This window comes from Bufo bufo, chromosome 2, assembly GCF_905171765.1.
Source record: "Bufo bufo chromosome 2, aBufBuf1.1, whole genome shotgun sequence".
Lineage (NCBI taxonomy): Eukaryota > Metazoa > Chordata > Amphibia > Anura > Bufonidae > Bufo > Bufo bufo.
In genome coordinates this window covers 833515286-833534416 of record NC_053390.1, presented here as the reverse complement: position 1 = coordinate 833534416, position 19131 = coordinate 833515286, and the positions used below count along the sequence as shown (strand labels likewise).

General features: G+C 42.7%; 1 protein-coding gene across 1 annotated transcript in view; it reads left to right on the top strand.

Moving 5' to 3' along the window:
• Nucleotides 1-253: 253 nt before the first annotated feature.
• The window catches only part of HSPA12B (heat shock protein family A (Hsp70) member 12B), a 96509-nt gene continuing 77631 nt past the window's right edge, over nucleotides 254-19131 (top strand). The window contains exons 1-7 of the mRNA XM_040419389.1: nucleotides 254-429; nucleotides 7286-7331; nucleotides 13694-13791; nucleotides 13941-14065; nucleotides 16791-16977; nucleotides 17231-17335; nucleotides 17477-17593. Of these exons, the coding sequence (XP_040275323.1) occupies nucleotides 7289-7331; nucleotides 13694-13791; nucleotides 13941-14065; nucleotides 16791-16977; nucleotides 17231-17335; nucleotides 17477-17593 (675 nt within the window). The 5' untranslated portion in view covers nucleotides 254-429; nucleotides 7286-7288. The remainder of the gene's footprint in view (nucleotides 430-7285; nucleotides 7332-13693; nucleotides 13792-13940; nucleotides 14066-16790; nucleotides 16978-17230; nucleotides 17336-17476; nucleotides 17594-19131) is intronic.

Below are 19131 nucleotides of genomic sequence, written 5' to 3'. Positions count from 1 at the left end.
ACATAGGACTGCAGATAACATTTACTGCATTTTCTGTGGTGTTACATAGGACCGCTGAAAAACTCCTGTTGCGCTTCTTGACAAGTTCGTGCTCACTACATCATTCTGCATATTGGGAGTGAAGTAAATAATAATGCAGGGGCAGTGATGAGGAGGCAGAGCAGGGTTGTATAAGTGCTGAGTGTGCGGCTCTTCTGTTCCCTCCCGGGGGATCTCTGGTTCAGCCTCCGCCTCCTGCATCTGGGACGGCGATTTAAAGCAGTCCTGGGAGTGACTGTCCAGAGGAGGCGAGGATCCGGCTGCAGCAGAGAGGAGAATGAGCTTCACTTTACAGAAGAAAGAAAACTTTCTCCGCAGCAGCCGATAAACCCGGGACTTACAGGAACCGCAACGACAGCGCAAAATCAGCGGACCCCCCTGCACGCCAAGGTAACGTGTGTACACTTACCTCTGTCTGTGGATTTACAGATGGTTGCGGTTTAGAGTTAGGCACACTGGGGCGTCGGGTTGCACAGCGATTACGGAGGGGGAAGGTTTAAATTCCAAACAATGACATCATGGCGAATAATCGATTTACGATATCGGAGCGGTCGTACACGGGGAACTACAAGATCTCATGTCAGAGCCCATCACACGCAGTGACCGCAGAGTCGCCTCTCCCGACGTACAGATTAAGACGCACGTTTAGTGCATGTTCATCAGTCAGTCAGTCACTCGCTAATTACCTGCGCTCATCCTTGGTTGGAGAGAAATTATTGTATGTAATTTTGGCCACATTGGGGGGTCAATTATAGCGGCCCCCGCTTTTTACGAAGGTCATTGTTTACCTCTGCTCTGCCGGATGATCCACCTTATGACGAGGCGCGGCGCCGCCGCTCCGCGCTCCTTGACTGGAATAGTTTTCAGGTGTAAAAATGAGTCGATTTGTTGGCTTAGGTGTCCATACTCCAGCCCCGCCCCCGTCACTTCGGAAAACACCCGTAGGACAAGATATTGTCGCGCAGACATTTAAAAAGTCGCAAAAAGGGCCCTTGCAATTTTTCTTACTCCAAAAACAGGAGTAACGCTCGACCCCCACTGTGTATAGATCGGGTAAGAGGCATTACCTGAATCCTGGGCACCAATGTTAATTCTTTCCCGACACCCACTTACCATGTGCCTCGGCCTCCACAAGCTACAGTGTCCAGAAGTGAGTGCAACCTTGGCAGCCCCCCATGACTATGCCTGTGGTCTGTGCCAGAAATAAAGACATATACACTGGAGCTGAGGTCAGGAGGCCATAGACTTTACACTACTCCATGAAATGAGCGAGGACTGGACCGTGCAGAGCACCAACAGTGACCTGGAGACAGGAGAAATAACGGCGGTCTGGTAAATACCCAGCGACGCCAGCATTTCTCACTCCTGTCACCAGGAAATGCGCAAGCTGGTGCCATGGCGGACACAGCTCACCAAGCATTGTCTACACTAGAATCAAATGTGTCCGGACAGCATGCTGTGCGCAGTCTCTGCGTATAGATAAGAATATTACATTCACTGACAGCAAGCAGGGATCTTAGAGGAGGTGTAACTGGAAAAACAAGTATATAAGGGTTTGCTGTGCTGTTGTTACGCAATAACAAAAGCTATATTTACATAGGACTGCACTTTTCTGTAATATAACAGCCACTCCACATGGTGGCTGCACTCAGTGTCTCACAGTTCCTCCGGTTCTTAGCTCTCGTGCCTTGTACGCAGCTCATCTGCCGCTCTCGTTATGTGACCTGTCTGCAGTCGTTGATGTGAGGACCACCCAATGACTCATAGCTCCTGTCAGGCTTCCTCCCAGCGCTGCTTACATCCTACCCCTCTTCCTTCCATATCACTGGAGCCGTGCACGGGGCTTCACTGCAGGACACCACCCACCATCACTATCGCCACCATCAACCAGACCACAACCACCATCATCACCACCACCATCCCCGCCACAACCGCCACCATCATCGACACCATCAACAACACAACCACCAACATCATCAACATCACCATCAACAACACAACCGCCACCATCATCGACACCATCAACAACACAACCACCAACATCACAATCTCAAAAATTTCCAAAACATATTTACTAATTTTCTATGTTACAATTATCACTTCCATCATCCATGATCCTAGTAGTCTACCTTCATCAGGCCCTCGTCCCGATCCTCAAAATATCAAGTCCTTGTCCTATCATTTCTAACCCGAAGCATCCCTAACTGCTAAAAGTTATCCATGGTGTTACATAGGACTGCAGGTGACATCTACTACATTATCTGTACTCAGAGAGTTGTCACTGTGTTATATGTGGTGTTACATAGGACTGCAAGTGACATCTACTACATTATCTGTACTCATAGAGCTATCACTGTGTTATATGTGGTGTTACATAGGACTGCAGGTGACATCTACTACATTATCTGTACTCAGATATCACTGTGTTATCTGTGGTGTTACATAGGACTGCAGGTGACATCTACTACATTATCTGTACTCAGAGAGTTATCACTGTGTTATATGTGGTGTTACATAGGACTGCAAGTGACATCTACTACATTATCTGTACTCATAGAGCTATCACTGTGTTATCTGTGGTGTTACATAGGACTGCAGGTGACATCTACTACATTATCTTTACTCATAGAGCTATCACTGTGTTATCTGTGGTGTTACATAGGACTGCAGGTGACATCTACTACATTATCTGTACTCAGAGAGTTATCACTGTGTTATATGTGGTGTTACATAGGACTGCAAGTGACATCTACTACATTATCTGTACTCATAGAGCTATCACTGTGTTATATGTGGTGTTACATAGGACTGCAAGTGACATCTACTACATTATCTGTACTCATAGAGCTATCACTGTGTTATATGTGGTGTTACATAGGACTGCAAGTGACATCTACTACATTATCTGTACTCATAGAGCTATCACTGTGTTATATGTGGTGTTACATAGGACTGCAAGTGACATCTACTGCATTATCTGTACTCAGAGAGTTATCACTGTGTTATATGTGGTGTTACATAGGACTGCAAGTGACATCTACTACATTATCTGTACTCATAGAGCTATCACTGTGTTATATGTGGTGTTACATAGGACTGCAAGTGACATCTACTGCATTATCTGTACTCAGAGAGTTATCACTGTGTTATATGTGGTGTTACATAGGACTGCAGGTGACATCTACTACATTATCTGTACTCATAGAGTTATCACTGTGTTATCTGTGGTGTTACATAGGACTGCAAGTGACATCTACTACATTATCTGTACTCATAGAGTTATCACTGTGTTATCTGTGGTGTTACATAGGACTGCAGGTGACATCTACTGCATTATCTGTACTCAGAGAGTTATCACTGTGTTATATGTGGTGTTACATAGGACTGCAAGTGACATCTACTACATTATCTGTACTCATAGAGCTATCACTGTGTTATATGTGGTGTTACATAGGACTGCAAGTGACATCTACTACATTATCTGTACTCATAGAGCTATCACTGTGTTATATGTGGTGTTACATAGGACTGCAAGTGACATCTACTACATTATCTGTACTCATAGAGCTATCACTGTGTTATCTGTGGTGTTACATAGGACTGCAAGTGACATCTACTACATTATCTGTACTCATAGAGCTATCACTGTGTTATATGTGGTGTTACATAGGACTGCAAGTGACATCTACTGCATTATCTGTACTCATAGAGTTATCACTGTGTTATCTGTGGTGTTACATAGGACTGCAAGTGACATCTACTACATTATCTGTACTCATAGAGCTATCACTGTGTTATATGTGGTGTTACATAGGACTGCAAGTGACATCTACTACATTATCTGTACTCATAGAGCTATCACTGTGTTATATGTGGTGTTACATAGGACTGCAAGTGACATCTACTGCATTATCTGTACTCATAGAGTTATCACTGTGTTATCTGTGGTGTTACATAGGACTGCAAGTGACATCTACTACATTATCTGTACTCATAGAGTTATCACTTTGTTATCTGTGGTGTTACATAGGACTGCAGGTGACATCTACTACATTATCTGTACTCAGAGAGTTATCACTGTGTTATCTGTGGTGTTACATAGGACTGCAGGTGACATCTACTACATTATCTGTACTCAGAGAGTTATCACTGTGTTATCTGTGGTGTTACATAGGACTGCAGGTGACATCTACTACATTATCTGTACACAGAGAGTTATCACTGTGTTATCTGTGGTGTTACATAGGACTGCAGGTGACATCTACTACATTACCTGTACTCAGAGAGTTATCACTGTGTTATCTGTGGTGTTACATAGGACTGCAGGTGACATCTACTACATTATCTGTACACAGAGAGTTATCACTGTGTTATCTGTGGTGTTACATAGGACTGCAGGTGACATCTACTACATTATCTGTACTCAGACAGTTATCACTGTGTTATCTGTTGTGTTACATAGGACTGCAGGTGACATCTACTACATTATCTGTACTCATAGAGCTATCACTGTGTTAGTCTCCTTTCACACTTGCGTTTTGGCTTTCCGTTTGGGAGATCCGTTCAGGGTTCTCACCAGCGTCCAAAACGGATCAGTTTTGCCCTAATGCAGTCTGAATGGATAAGAATCCGCTCGGAATGCCTCAGTCCGTCTCCGTTCCGCTTTGGAGGCCGCTTGCAGCGTTTCGGTGTCCGTCTGACAAAACTGAGCCAAACGGATCCGTCCTGACACACAATGAAAGTCAATGAGGACGGATCCGTTTTCTCTGACACAATCTGGCACAACAGAAAACGGATCCGTCCTCCACTGACTTTCAATGGGGTTCAAGATGGATCCGTTCTGAACGGATGCAGACGGTTGTATTATCTGAACGGGTCCGTCTGTGCAGATCCATGACAGATCCGCACCAAATGCCAGTGTGAAAGTAGCCTTGTCTGTAGCGTTACATAGGACTGCAGATGACATCTACTACATTATCTGTACTCAGAGAGTTATCACTGTGTTATCTGTGGTGTTACATAGGACTGCAGGTGACATCTACTACATTATCTGTACTCAGAGAGTTATCACTGTGTTATCTGTGGTGTTACATAGGACTGCAGGTGACATCTACTACATTATCTGTACTCAGAGAGCTATCACTGTGTTATCTGTGATGTTACATAGGACTGCAGGTGACATCTACTACATCATCTGTACTCAGAGTTATCACTATGTTATCTGTGGTGTTACATAGGACTGCAGGTGACATCTACTACATTATCTGTACTCATAGAGCTATCACTGTGTTATATGTGGTGTTACATAGGACTGCAAGTGACATCTACTGCATTATCTGTACTCATAGAGTTATCACTGTGTTATCTGTGGTGTTACATAGGACTGCAAGTGACATCTACTACATTATCTGTACTCATAGAGCTATCACTGTGTTATATGTGGTGTTACATAGGACTGCAAGTGACATCTACTACATTATCTGTACTCATAGAGCTATCACTGTGTTATATGTGGTGTTACATAGGACTGCAAGTGACATCTACTGCATTATCTGTACTCATAGAGTTATCACTGTGTTATCTGTGGTGTTACATAGGACTGCAAGTGACATCTACTACATTATCTGTACTCATAGAGTTATCACTTTGTTATCTGTGGTGTTACATAGGACTGCAGGTGACATCTACTACATTATCTGTACTCAGAGAGTTATCACTGTGTTATCTGTGGTGTTACATAGGACTGCAGGTGACATCTACTACATTATCTGTACTCAGAGAGTTATCACTGTGTTATCTGTGGTGTTACATAGGACTGCAGGTGACATCTACTACATTATCTGTACACAGAGAGTTATCACTGTGTTATCTGTGGTGTTACATAGGACTGCAGGTGACATCTACTACATTACCTGTACTCAGAGAGTTATCACTGTGTTATCTGTGGTGTTACATAGGACTGCAGGTGACATCTACTACATTATCTGTACACAGAGAGTTATCACTGTGTTATCTGTGGTGTTACATAGGACTGCAGGTGACATCTACTACATTATCTGTACTCAGACAGTTATCACTGTGTTATCTGTTGTGTTACATAGGACTGCAGGTGACATCTACTACATTATCTGTACTCATAGAGCTATCACTGTGTTAGTCTCCTTTCACACTTGCGTTTTGGCTTTCCGTTTGGGAGATCCGTTCAGGGTTCTCACCAGCGTCCAAAACGGATCAGTTTTGCCCTAATGCAGTCTGAATGGATAAGAATCCGCTCGGAATGCCTCAGTCCGTCTCCGTTCCGCTTTGGAGGCCGCTTGCAGCGTTTCGGTGTCCGTCTGACAAAACTGAGCCAAACGGATCCGTCCTGACACACAATGAAAGTCAATGAGGACGGATCCGTTTTCTCTGACACAATCTGGCACAACAGAAAACGGATCCGTCCTCCACTGACTTTCAATGGGGTTCAAGATGGATCCGTTCTGAACGGATGCAGACGGTTGTATTATCTGAACGGGTCCGTCTGTGCAGATCCATGACAGATCCGCACCAAATGCCAGTGTGAAAGTAGCCTTGTCTGTAGCGTTACATAGGACTGCAGATGACATCTACTACATTATCTGTACTCAGAGAGTTATCACTGTGTTATCTGTGGTGTTACATAGGACTGCAGGTGACATCTACTACATTATCTGTACTCAGAGAGTTATCACTGTGTTATCTGTGGTGTTACATAGGACTGCAGGTGACATCTACTACATTATCTGTACTCAGAGAGCTATCACTGTGTTATCTGTGATGTTACATAGGACTGCAGGTGACATCTACTACATCATCTGTACTCAGAGTTATCACTATGTTATCTGTGGTGTTACATAGGACTGCAGGTGACATCTACTACATTATCTGTACACAGAGAGGTATCACTGTGTTATATGTGATGTTACATAGGACTGCAGGTGACATCTACTACATTATCTGTACTCAGAGAGCTATCACTGTGTTATCTGTGATGTTACATAGGACTGCAGGTGACATCTACTACATTATCTGTACTCAGAGAGCTATCACTGTGTTATCTGTGATGTTACATAGGACTGCAGGTGACATCCACCACATTATCTGTAGTCAGTGAGTTATCGCTGTGTTATCTGTGGTGTTACATAGGACTGCAGGTGACATCTACTACATTATCTGTACTCAGAGGGTATATACTGTATATATAATTATTATGTGTGTGTATTTGTAGGACATGACGACGTTGCTGGATGTCAGGATGGGAACGCTACAGATCGGTAAGTGGACCTCCCACCATTATTCATGAGAACTTAGATCAATTGTGGAAAAGTATAGGCCCCACCCCTGCTTATCTAAACCACACCTCTACTTGGAAGCCACACCCACATATCATATAGAAGTCTGCCCTTTAATAAATGCCTACTTCTCTCAGGTGGAAGTTTAATTAGGGTAATATTGGGTCTCCTACAGAGGGTTCTGGGGAAGGGGATTTTTCGACCTGGTTTGTAATGGAAGTAGTCCACAGCAGCACAGATTATTTCAGGACTTGACGTAATGTGCTGCAGAATTCTCGTGGGCGGAGGTGATAGCTGCACATTCCAACAAGGACAGTGTACCACATGGCACTCACATCTGTATCACGTCTTTATGAATTTCTTAGTACCAGATGGAAGATCTCACCTAGCACCCCGAGACACTGCCAGGGTCGGAGCCAGGCAGGAGGGGAGGAGATGTTTATTCTGGAGCCGGGGAGAGTTAGATAGCAGCCGCTGATAAGAGGAAACCTATAGAAAGGTATTTCCTTCGCCTCCTTTCTCAGAGGATGTTTAGAGAGAAAAGGAATACAACGCCCAACTTCCATGTACCGAGGGCTGGAGACAGGAGGCCCGCGGCCGGGTCATAACAGGCAGCAGGATGTCACCCAACCAGAGGACAAAATCAGGAGAGGAGACTGAAGCGTCATAAATCCAGAGGACGGGAGATACGCTTAGACCGCCATGATGGAAATCTTATATTAGATTTTAGGGCGTGTGCCAGGAAATTAGATATAAATGCAGCAAGCCGCAGGGGAGGCGAGAGGATGGGAGTAGTGATAGCAATGATGGAGGTAGTGGTTACTCATGGTGGCGGTCCTCTCTCTGGTGCTCCCCAAGCTGCACCTTTGTTATCTCAGGTTTTGGGGTTCTCCTGTCTGATGGTGGTTTTGAGTGCCCTTGGTGGATTGTGGGGTGCAGGTCAGGGTCTCAGCGCAGTGCCAGGCAACGCAGGTGTTGGTGCACACAATGATAAGGAGGTAGGTAGATGATGAGGCGGTCAGGTACGGTAGGTGGTTCACACTGGCAAATTTTTTAAGAAAAGCACCGTCTTTACAGGTGACTTTGGACAATTTTTGCTCGTGCTGTGTGTAGGGGGGGGCTTTATACTAGTCCTCTCTTACTGTCTCTCTCTCAAATCAGACTGTGCAATCCCTCTCTATTCGCCTAAGGTGTGCGCTCTCTCTGTCTTTAGATATATATATATATATATGCAGTAACATACAGCAGATGGTCCCAACCACACTGCAGGGAAGTCAATAGCCAAGTACAACGCTCAGCGCTTCTTCTTGGAGCTCTTTTCCTCAGGGGATGGCGCCTGTTCAGTTTCTTTGCTGACTCACAGTCTTTGCTGCTCACTTTCTCACAGTCTACACTGAGCTACTCTAGTGCCCTCTAGAGGAAGGAGGTGACACTAGCCTTTCTGACAACACTAAGGGGCTGGCTGTTGAGTTAAAGGTTATGAACACCTTCAGGGGCAAATTTTTATGATGGCATTTTACTCACTTTTTTCAAAGGGTATTTATTCAGTTTTTGTCCATAGAGTGTTACCTCTGCCACCTATGGATATCCCTTATCTATGAACTACTAACAGCTCATAAACATTCCAGTAAGATACAACAACTGAGCTATAAAAGTGTTTAGGAGGTCAGGCGATCCGTGGTAAGGAGCCGTCAGCTGAAGGCCTGATGGGAAACCATATAAACACAGCCTAGAGAATCTCAAGGCTGTACAGAGAAAGGGGCTCAAATTGTTTAATAAAGACCAACTGAAAAAATGTTTTTAGCTTAAAAAGTTATTTGGTTCTGCTAGGGTGGTATTATAGTATTGTTGACCCCACCTACTTGAGCAGTTCCTTGCTACCTATGTTGGCCCTGCCTCTTGTCAATTTGGACCAACTTTGTTTTTTTTTCCAGGACCACTTGAAGTTCTCAGTCTGCCCCCACATTTATCATCTCCTGTATGCCAGGAAACTGGTGTCACAAAGTTGAAATGTTTGGTGCATGCTCATGCAAAACGGCAATATTTGGGGGGATGTTGTGCTCCGTTCTGCACTTTTCCAGAGTGGGCAGTGCGGAGCCGGGCATGGCTGGCACATTTATTATTATCTGGTATACATTATACGGGCGTACACTGCAGCAGCTCCCTTACTGATGCAGATTTCAGCTCTGGAGGAGGACGTGCATCGATCCCCGGACCTCTTAGTAACTGAGGCGCATCTGACACCAGCGGGAAAAGATTAAGAGCAGCATGTAAAAGGCGCGTGTTGATCAATACTCCTCCCAGGGGTAATTGGACCACCCCACCCCCTGCTCAGTCCTGGGAATAGATCAGCCTTTGGTGGAGATAATGCTGACATGTTGATTGCCCTCCTCTTGTTGAAAGCCCGAAGCAGAAGGAATTCATTAGTGGTTTCACTCGACAACTTTAAACAAATCCTAATAAAAAATCCCATTTGTCACCACAGACCAGAGGGGGATATGAATTATCTGCTACATCTAAAGTGACCTAAGCCCAGCGGGAGGGGGGGTGCTCCATTCAGACTGCTAAGGAGGCTCATCAGACCTGACCATACTGAGACAGTATACCAGGCATTGGGATCCTCGGGCTTCAGACCCTTTACTTTTTACATTTTGTTATTTTGCTCCTTTTTCTAAAAAATTCAGGTTTCCCGCATCAGTCTGCACACAACACCCCATAATAACAAAGCAAACAGAATTTTAACACTTTTCACAATTTGGACCCTTTGCTATGACACTGGACATTTAGCTCCGGGGTCTCCCATTTCTCTGTATCATCTTTGAGAGGTTTCTACATCTTGTTTGGAGTCACCTGTGATAAATTCCATGGACTAGACACGATTTGGAAAGACTCAGCCCTGTCTATAGAAGATCTCACTGCTGTCAATGTATGTCAGAGCAAAAACCGAGCCACGGGGAGGAGAGAACTGCCTGTAGAGCTCAGAGACAGGATTGTGTGGAGACGCAGATCTGGAGAAGAGGACAAAACATTTCTGCTGCACTGAAAGTTCCCAAGAGCACAGGGGCCTCCATAATTTTTCCATGGAAGAAGAACAACCAGGACTCTTCCTAGAGATAGCCACCCCACCAAACAAGGTAATCGGGGGAACTTGGAAAGAGAGGTGACCAGGAACCCAATGGTCACTCTACCTGAGCTCCAGAGATCCTGTTTGCAGACAGAAAAAACTTCCAGAAGTTCAATCATCACTACAGCAGTCCACCAATCTGGGCTTTATGGCAGATAGGCCAGAAAAAAAAAAGGCTCTTCTTGGTAAAGGACACATCAAAGCCCATCTGGAGTCTGCAAAAAAAACACCAGAAGAACTCTCAGACTATGAGAAACAAGATTATCTGGTCTGATGAAACACAGTGACTGCAGCAGCAGAATAGTGAGTGCAGCTCTGGGGTATAATACAGGATGTAACTCAGGATCAGTACAGGATAAGTAATGTATGTACACAGTGACTGCACCAGCAGAATAGTGAGTGCAGCTCTGGAGTATAATACAGCATGTAACTCAGGATCAGTACAGGATAAGTAATGTTTGTACACAGTGACTGCACCAGCAGAGTAGTGAGTGCAGCTCTGGAGTATAATACAGGATGTAACTCAGGATCAGTACAGGGTAAGTAATGTATGTACACAGTGACTGCACCAGCAGAACAGTGAGTGCAGCTCTAGAGTATAATCCAGGATGTAACTCAGGATCAGTACAGGGTAAGTAATGTATGTACACAGTGACTGCACCAGCAGAATAGTGAGTACAGCTCTGGAGTATAATACAGGATGTAACTCAGGATCAGTACAGGGTAAGTAATGTAATGTATGTACACAGTGACTGCACCAGCAGAATAGTGAGTGCAGCTCTGGAGTATAATACAGGATGTAACTCAGGATCAGTACAGGATAAGTAATGTATGTACACAGTGACTGCACCAGCAGAATAGTGAGTGCAGCTCTGGAGTATATTACAGGATGTAACTCAGGATCAGTACAGGATAAGTAATGTATGTACACCGTGACTGCACCAGCAGAATAGTGAGTGCAGCTCTGGAGTGTAATACAGGATGTAACTCAGGATCAGTACAGGGTAAGTAATGTATGTACACAGTGACTGCACCAGCAGAATAGTGAGTGCAGCTCTGGAGTATAATACAGGATGTAACTCAGGGTCAGTACAGGATAAGTAATGTAATGTATGTACACAGTGACTCCACCAGTAAAATAGTGAGTGCAGCTCTGGAGTATAATACAGGATGTAACTCAGGATCAGTACAGGATAAGTAATGTATGTACACAGTGACTGCACCAGCAGAATAGTGAGTGCAGCTCTGGAGTATAATACAGGATGTGACTCAGGATCAGTACAGGATAAGTAATGTATGTACACAGTGACTGCACCAGCAGAATAGTGAGTGCAGCTCTGGAGTATAATACAGGATGTAACTCAGGATCAGTACAGGATAAGTAATGTATGTACACAGTGACTGCACCAGCAGAATAGTGAGTGCAGCTCTGGAGTATAATACAGGATGTAACTCAGGGTCAGTACAGGATAAGTAATGTAATGTATGTACACAGTGACTCCACCAGTAAAATAGTGAGTGCAGCTCTGGAGTATAATCCAGGATGTAACTCAGGATCAGTACAGGATAAGTAATGTATGTACACAGTGACTGCACCAGCAGAATAGTGAGTGCAGCTCTGGAGTATAATACAGGATGTGACTCAGGATCAGTACAGGATAAGTAATGTATGTACACAGTGACTGCACCAGCAGAATAGTGAGTGCAGCTCTGGAGTATAATACAGGATGTAACTCAGGATCAGTACAGGATAAGTAATGTATGTACACAGTGACTGCACCAGCAGAATAGTGAGTGCAGCTCTGGAGTATAAGGACTCAGGACCAGTACAGGATAATTAATACAAAATCCAGGTAACAGTATATTAACACTGCCTGTTTAGTGCAGTGTGTGTTCCATTCCGTGTTCTGCTTTAATTTTGAAATCCACGCTGCCGTTCATACGGCCATCAAGTTTTTGCTTGCGAATTTCAAAACTTCATCAAGAAGGAACTTGACCCTTTGTAGCAGTTTGTAAGCAAATACAGAGGAGATTTTTTTCCAACTTGTGTTTTTAGTGTCTGAATTTACCCTAAACATCTCATGTTACAAACAGGGCAAGGAGCCACAGCATAAGAAACACGCAGAATAAATTGTTTGCTTTTGTTTTATTTTTGCAGTGTAACATTTTTCTTGAAACATTTTAAACAAGTATTTTTTTTCTACTATTTTTCATCATTTAGAGATGTCGAAAGGAAGAACTGCAGAAAAAAATGCCATTCCTAGAGGATGACAAAACGCAAAAACAGAAACAAAAAATGCTATGAAAAAAATCTCTCAGTAGTGAATTTCCTTTTCCGCTCCAGGCATTAAGATATTATCTGCCCAATTAAAAAAAAAAATAATAATAATAATAATAATTGCCAGAAAGGCAAAAGAAGGCAAAACAAGACAATGAAAAATGTTAAAATCTAAAAGTGCCAAATATCGATTTTTGCCACCAATAAAAGAAAACAAAATAAAATACTGCAGAAATGAAGCCTAATGGGGGCATCTACAGGAACAGTCATTGTTGTGGAGCCCATCAATAGCGATACTATTCTGTATGGGTTGTATTTTTTACACTATTTCGTCGTTTTATTTCCAATATTTCAGTTTTCGTGATATTTTTTTCAGGTTTTGTGTTACATGAGCAGATCCTGTTCGACGCAGAAGGAAAGTTCTAGAACCCCCCAACCCCCCACATTCCCCTCTACATCCCCCATTGCCTTTCATCACACAATTCCGAGCACATCTGTTATTAATCTACATGAAATTTCTGAAATCCCACCTCAGAGTTGGGTCGAGGGGAGGTGGGGGGGGGGGGGATAATGAAGTTTTTTTTTTTTTTTCCTTCATCCAATTCTCAAATTCCTTTGTGTGGCAGAAGTAAGTGCCCCCCGTGTGATGTCCAATAGAAGAGGAGACGTCGTCCTCCCGCACATCTTCATCACATAACGCGTTGCGTTTCAATTTGAAGAAAAATGGTTATAAAAAGTATCATTTGTGCATAAGTTATAGTGTCTGGTCCTTGTTCAGGTCCCAACCTCATGTATCATGAGTGGGAAATCACAATTTTCTAAAATGACCACAATTATCGAGCCACAATCGTGGAAGTCCAACCCCTAGCATTACTCAGCCGTTGTACCTGGGACCTGTAGTGACTACCAGGGAAATACTTCTGTCTTATTCCCTTGTTGCAGACAACATGGATCGTTCCCGCACGCCCTCCCCGACGCACTCCCCGAACTTCCTGAATGAGAGTTGTAGTATTGCTCCACTGACTCCATCACAGTCTCCGGTAGGTAGAAGTATCATTAGTGCTATATACTAGGTGATTTATACCAGAAGATACCCAGGTTATACCAGCATGATGACCTGCACTCCCATCCTCCAGTAGGGAGGTGACAGTATTATTTATTACACTTGGTGACATTCCTTGTATTTCAGAGGAGCGAGCGTCGGTCCGTCCCATCGTCTCGGTTCGTTGTGGTCGTGGCCATAGACTTTGGCACCACTTCCAGCGGTTACGCCTTCAGCTTCGTAAAGGATCCCGAAGCGATTCACATGATGAGGTAAATGGCATCGAGGTGAGTCTAGCTTAGGGGGCAGGGCCGTGACAACCAGGTAAACTGTGGAGGTGGAGTCATCGTTGAATCATGTTTTTCTGTTGGTCTTATGATGTAATCCATCCTGAAGATGAGACTCCTCCACGTGTGGTGCAGAGCAGGACGGCACATCTACGCCCTACGCTAATCTGAGTATAAAGTAGTAAATTTCAGATCATAACGGTCTCCTGGCAACCGAAGAATGTTGGAATGCGTTTTGGCTTCACCTCCGTCCGCCCGTATCATACCACAGGATGTGCTGTCTCTCTGTCAGGCATAGGGGAGCCACGCTAATCAAGTGCAGGAACAGGGGAGAGCCCGGGGAGTCGTCCATTACACGGACTCCGGCTCAAGGGTGGATTTCACATGCATTTCTGCTGATTGTTGTCGATAAACAGCCAGGATGATATCACTTCAAGGAACTCTCCGGGCAGGACTGTAAGAGCTCTTCATTTCTTCCAGATGAGGCTCGCATTACTATCAATATGGATTTTGGACACCACGGTGCTAGAAAATAACAGAAAACTGCTAAATCTAGTCAGGATCCTCTGCTCAGCACTCTAGGGCTGGCGTGGGCGGAGACTGTGCAGAGCACTCAAATCTTTCTTGACATGTGACACCTATTAAAGTCACATGACATCCACAAGGGCGTGGCTTCATGCAACTTCTACAGAAAGAGCTGGTGGGCATGGCTTGAAAAGATCTCCATTAATAGGTTCACCCTCCTGAACTCCTACCAATTCCCAGAGGAGAACCAACTGGTCCTCCAAGGAGGCCATAAATGTATCATGAGTGGGAAATCACAATTTTCTAAAATGACCATAATTATGGAGCCACAATCGTGGAAGTCCAACCCCTAGCATTACACATTAACCCCCTTGGTGCCATCTGCAGAACATTTACAGCTCTAGCACCAGGTAGTGAAGGCCATGTGTCGTACATTGATGGTGGGGGTTGGAGCCACCTCATTGTTCTATCAGAGTTCACCAGGACTGCAGATAACTCCAACCTAGGCTCCTTAGATACCATGACCAATATCAAATGCAGTATCAAAGCAGTTAGATAGAGGGCGGCAGCTCCTGCTGTCACCTCATTGTTTTAAACATATTATATTTAACCCATACCAACTCTGCTGGAATGTATGGGTGGTTCCCGGAAAAATAGAGGCCTCCTGGATACCATAAGAGTTGGCAAAGCTCCAGATCAGCTCTGCAGCGCATGCGAGGAGGCTGTATTCCTAATGTTACTGGAGCAAATATGTCAGCTCCGGTTGTGGAAGAAATAAGAAATTTAAAAAAATTGTTAAATGCCCCTGAAGTTCTTTTATGACTTTATGGGGGCATCATGTGTCTCTGGAAAGGGAACATCTTTTTAAAAAAAATACCTTAGATGCTCTTTGTGCTATAAAAAAATAGAAGAAAATTTGAAAAACAGACTAGTTTTCCATATAACAGTATAGAAAAGTAAAAACAAAAATATTAAAGTAAAAATAAAGCCCCATTTATTACCGAAAAATAGATTAAAAAAATGTACAAAAAAAAAAGACGTTTACAAAAAATAAAAAAATGTGTCTGGTCATGAACGGAGGAAATTGGCCTGATCGTGAGGCTGGAGATGGTATGATAGCGGCGGACGACTGGACACCTGGATGGACAGGTCAGTCTCATGGCTCTGACTGTGGTAGAACAGAAGAAATCTAGAAATCTCCTGGACTCACTTCCCGTTCTATGACCTGGCCTCCTTACACATTTCGTTAAATGCCATATTGGTTTAATTATGGAAATATGAAAAATTGCACGTTTTCTGTCTGGAATGTGTAAACAAGTGCTATAAATCAAGATGACATCTGCTCCCCAGCTCCTATTGTCTTCACTGTGGAATATTGTGCACCCAAGAAGACATGATCAAGGGTCCTGAAGACACAACATGACTAAATAAACATCACCAGTTACTGGAATGCCGAGAATTAAATAAACTGTGAGGCTTACTTGGATGGAGCATATTGTCTTGTCCTTGACATATAAACAATACTGATATAATGATATATGGTCGTAAGGTGACCAAATGCACCAGATGAACGTTGGTAAAAGTTGCCGATTTCGTTGGAATTGGCCAACTGTCTCATGTGTTTCCCGATTCTCTCCTGAGAGCAAATTCTAACACACTTGATTCTTTACTTTTAAAGTGGCCCCAAAGAAGGCAAGCCACTACCACTGGCAAGCATGCATGTGTATATTAGACAGCAGTCCCTCGTAATCTCCCCGCACATACAGTATGCGCGTTTGTCTCAGTGGAGGTTGTAGGGGAAAGGACTCCGCTGGCAGAAGCTTAACTTCCCTAGGAACAAACTTATTGCCATGTTAAAATGAAACAATCCAATCCTTTCCCCTCCCACCAGGGGAAAATCATGACATAACCATACACATTAGATGGTTGGCCAGTCCTGTCAAAATTAATTGCTTTGGCCAACATTAGTTCCATATGTATGACCAGCTGGAGACTGAAGACATTTCATGCATTAGACCACAGCAGATGACGAAGGACAGTCGTGTAGATGGTGGTACTATTTCTTTGCTTTTCTTTAGAAGTCACTTTCGCTCCATTATGTCAAGCTCTATCCAACACTTGTCGATGTGTCCAGATATCTTTAAGGTGGCTCCGCCAATAAATTACCTCTTCTGCTTATTTTTAGGAAATGGGAAGGAGGAGACCCTGGTGTTGCTCACCAGAAAACTCCCACGAGTTTACTGCTGACTCCTGACAAGACGTTCCATAGTTTTGGATACACGGCCAGAGACTTCTACCATGATCTGGACCCTGAGGAGGCTCGAGACTGGCTCTACTTTGAGAAATTCAAGATGAAGATTCATAGTACCAGCGTAAGAGCAAAATGGGGAATGAGTAGATAATATATATAATATATAGCTTGTTTAGGACCAAAGGTGTTCTGGTTCTCAGGATGCCTTCAGTGCCCTTCATGAGTCTGCATCGAAGGACCACCACATGTGATCAGTTATTTACATCAGTCCACAAAACATGGAAATTCAATATGGACAGGAGGACTGATGCGTGCAGTTTATTATATTGCTCAGTTCGGTCACATAACTGTAGTTATGATATTGTGTCCATTAGGACCTCTCCATGAAGACAGAACTGGAAGCCTTGAATGGGAAGAAGGTCCAAGCGCTGGAGGTGTTTGCACATGCCTTGAGATTCTTCAAGGAACATGCAATGCATGTGAGTCACACATACATTATATGAAGCAGTAAAAGGGGGTGGATATTGAGTAAAGAGGATTCAATATGTTCAGGTCACAGCAGCTGATCTACAAAATGTGTGTAGATGGTGGCATTCATTTTTACTTATTTTTCTGAAAAGGAACTCAAGGAGCAGTGTCCATCTCTAGATCAGAATGAAGGTATTCGATGGGTAATAACTGTCCCCGCCATCTGGAAGCAGCCGGCGAAGCAATTTATGAGAGAAGCAGCATACCTGGTAAGATGTTATCTCGTGCAGAAAAATCATAAAATACTGAAAATATTATACCATTAGACATCAGAGCTCTTTTGTGTCTTCCTCCAACTCATATCACGCACATATTGTTGGATTTTAGTGCCACTACTGTAATGATGCCTCCTATGTACAAGAATATAACTACTATAATACTGTCCCCTATGTACAAGAATATAACTACTATAATACTGCTCCTATGTACAAGAATATAACTACTATAATACTGCCTCCTATGTACAAGAATATAACTACTATAATACTGCCTACGATGTACAAGAATATAACTACTATAATACTGCTCCTATGTACAAGAATATAACTACTATAATACTGTCCCCTATGTACAAGAATATAACTACTATAATACTGCTCCTATGTACAAGACTATAACTACTATAATACTGCTCCTATATACAAGGATATAACTACTATAATACTGCTCCTATGTACAGGAATATAACTACTATAATACTGCTCCTATGTACAAGGATATAACTACTATAATACTGCTCCTATGTACAAGAATATAACTACTATAATACTGCTCCTATGTACAAGAATATAACTACTATAATACTGTCCCCTATGTACAAGAATATAACTACTATAATACTGCTCCTATGTACAAGAATATAACTACTATAATACTGCTCCTATGTACAAGAATATAACTACTATAATACTGCTCCTATGTACAAGAATATAACTACTATAATACTGCCCCTATGTACAAGAATATAACTACTATAATACTGCCTCCTATGTACAAGAGTATAACTACTATAATACTGCTCCTATGTACAAGAATATAACTACTATAATACTGCTCCTATGTACAAGAATATAACTACTATAATACTGCCTCCTATGTACAGGAATATAACTACTATAATACTGCTCCTATGTACAAGGATATAACTACTATAATACTGCTCCTATGTACAAGAATATAACTACTATAATACTGCCTCCTATGTACAAGAATATAACTACTATAATACTGCTCCTATGTACAAGAATATAACTACTATAATACTGCTCCTATGTACAAGAATATAACTACTATAATACTGCTCCTATGTACAAGAATATAACTACTATAATACTGCTCCTATGTACAATAATATAACTACTATAATACTGCCTCCTATGTACAAGAATATAACTACTATAATACTGCTCCTATGTACAATAATATAACTACTATAATACTGCCTCCTATGTACAAGAATATAACTACTATAATACTACCTCCTAAGTACAAGAATATAACTACTATAATACTGCCTCCTATGTACAAGAATATAACTACTATAATACTGCTCCTATGTACAAGAATATAACTACTATAATACTGCTCCTATGTACAAGAATATAACTACTATAATACTGCCTCCTATGTACAAGAATATAACTACTATAATACTGCTCCTATGTACAAGAATATAACTACAATAATTCTGCTCCTATGTACAAGAATATAACTACTATAATACTGCTCCTATGTACAAGAATATAAC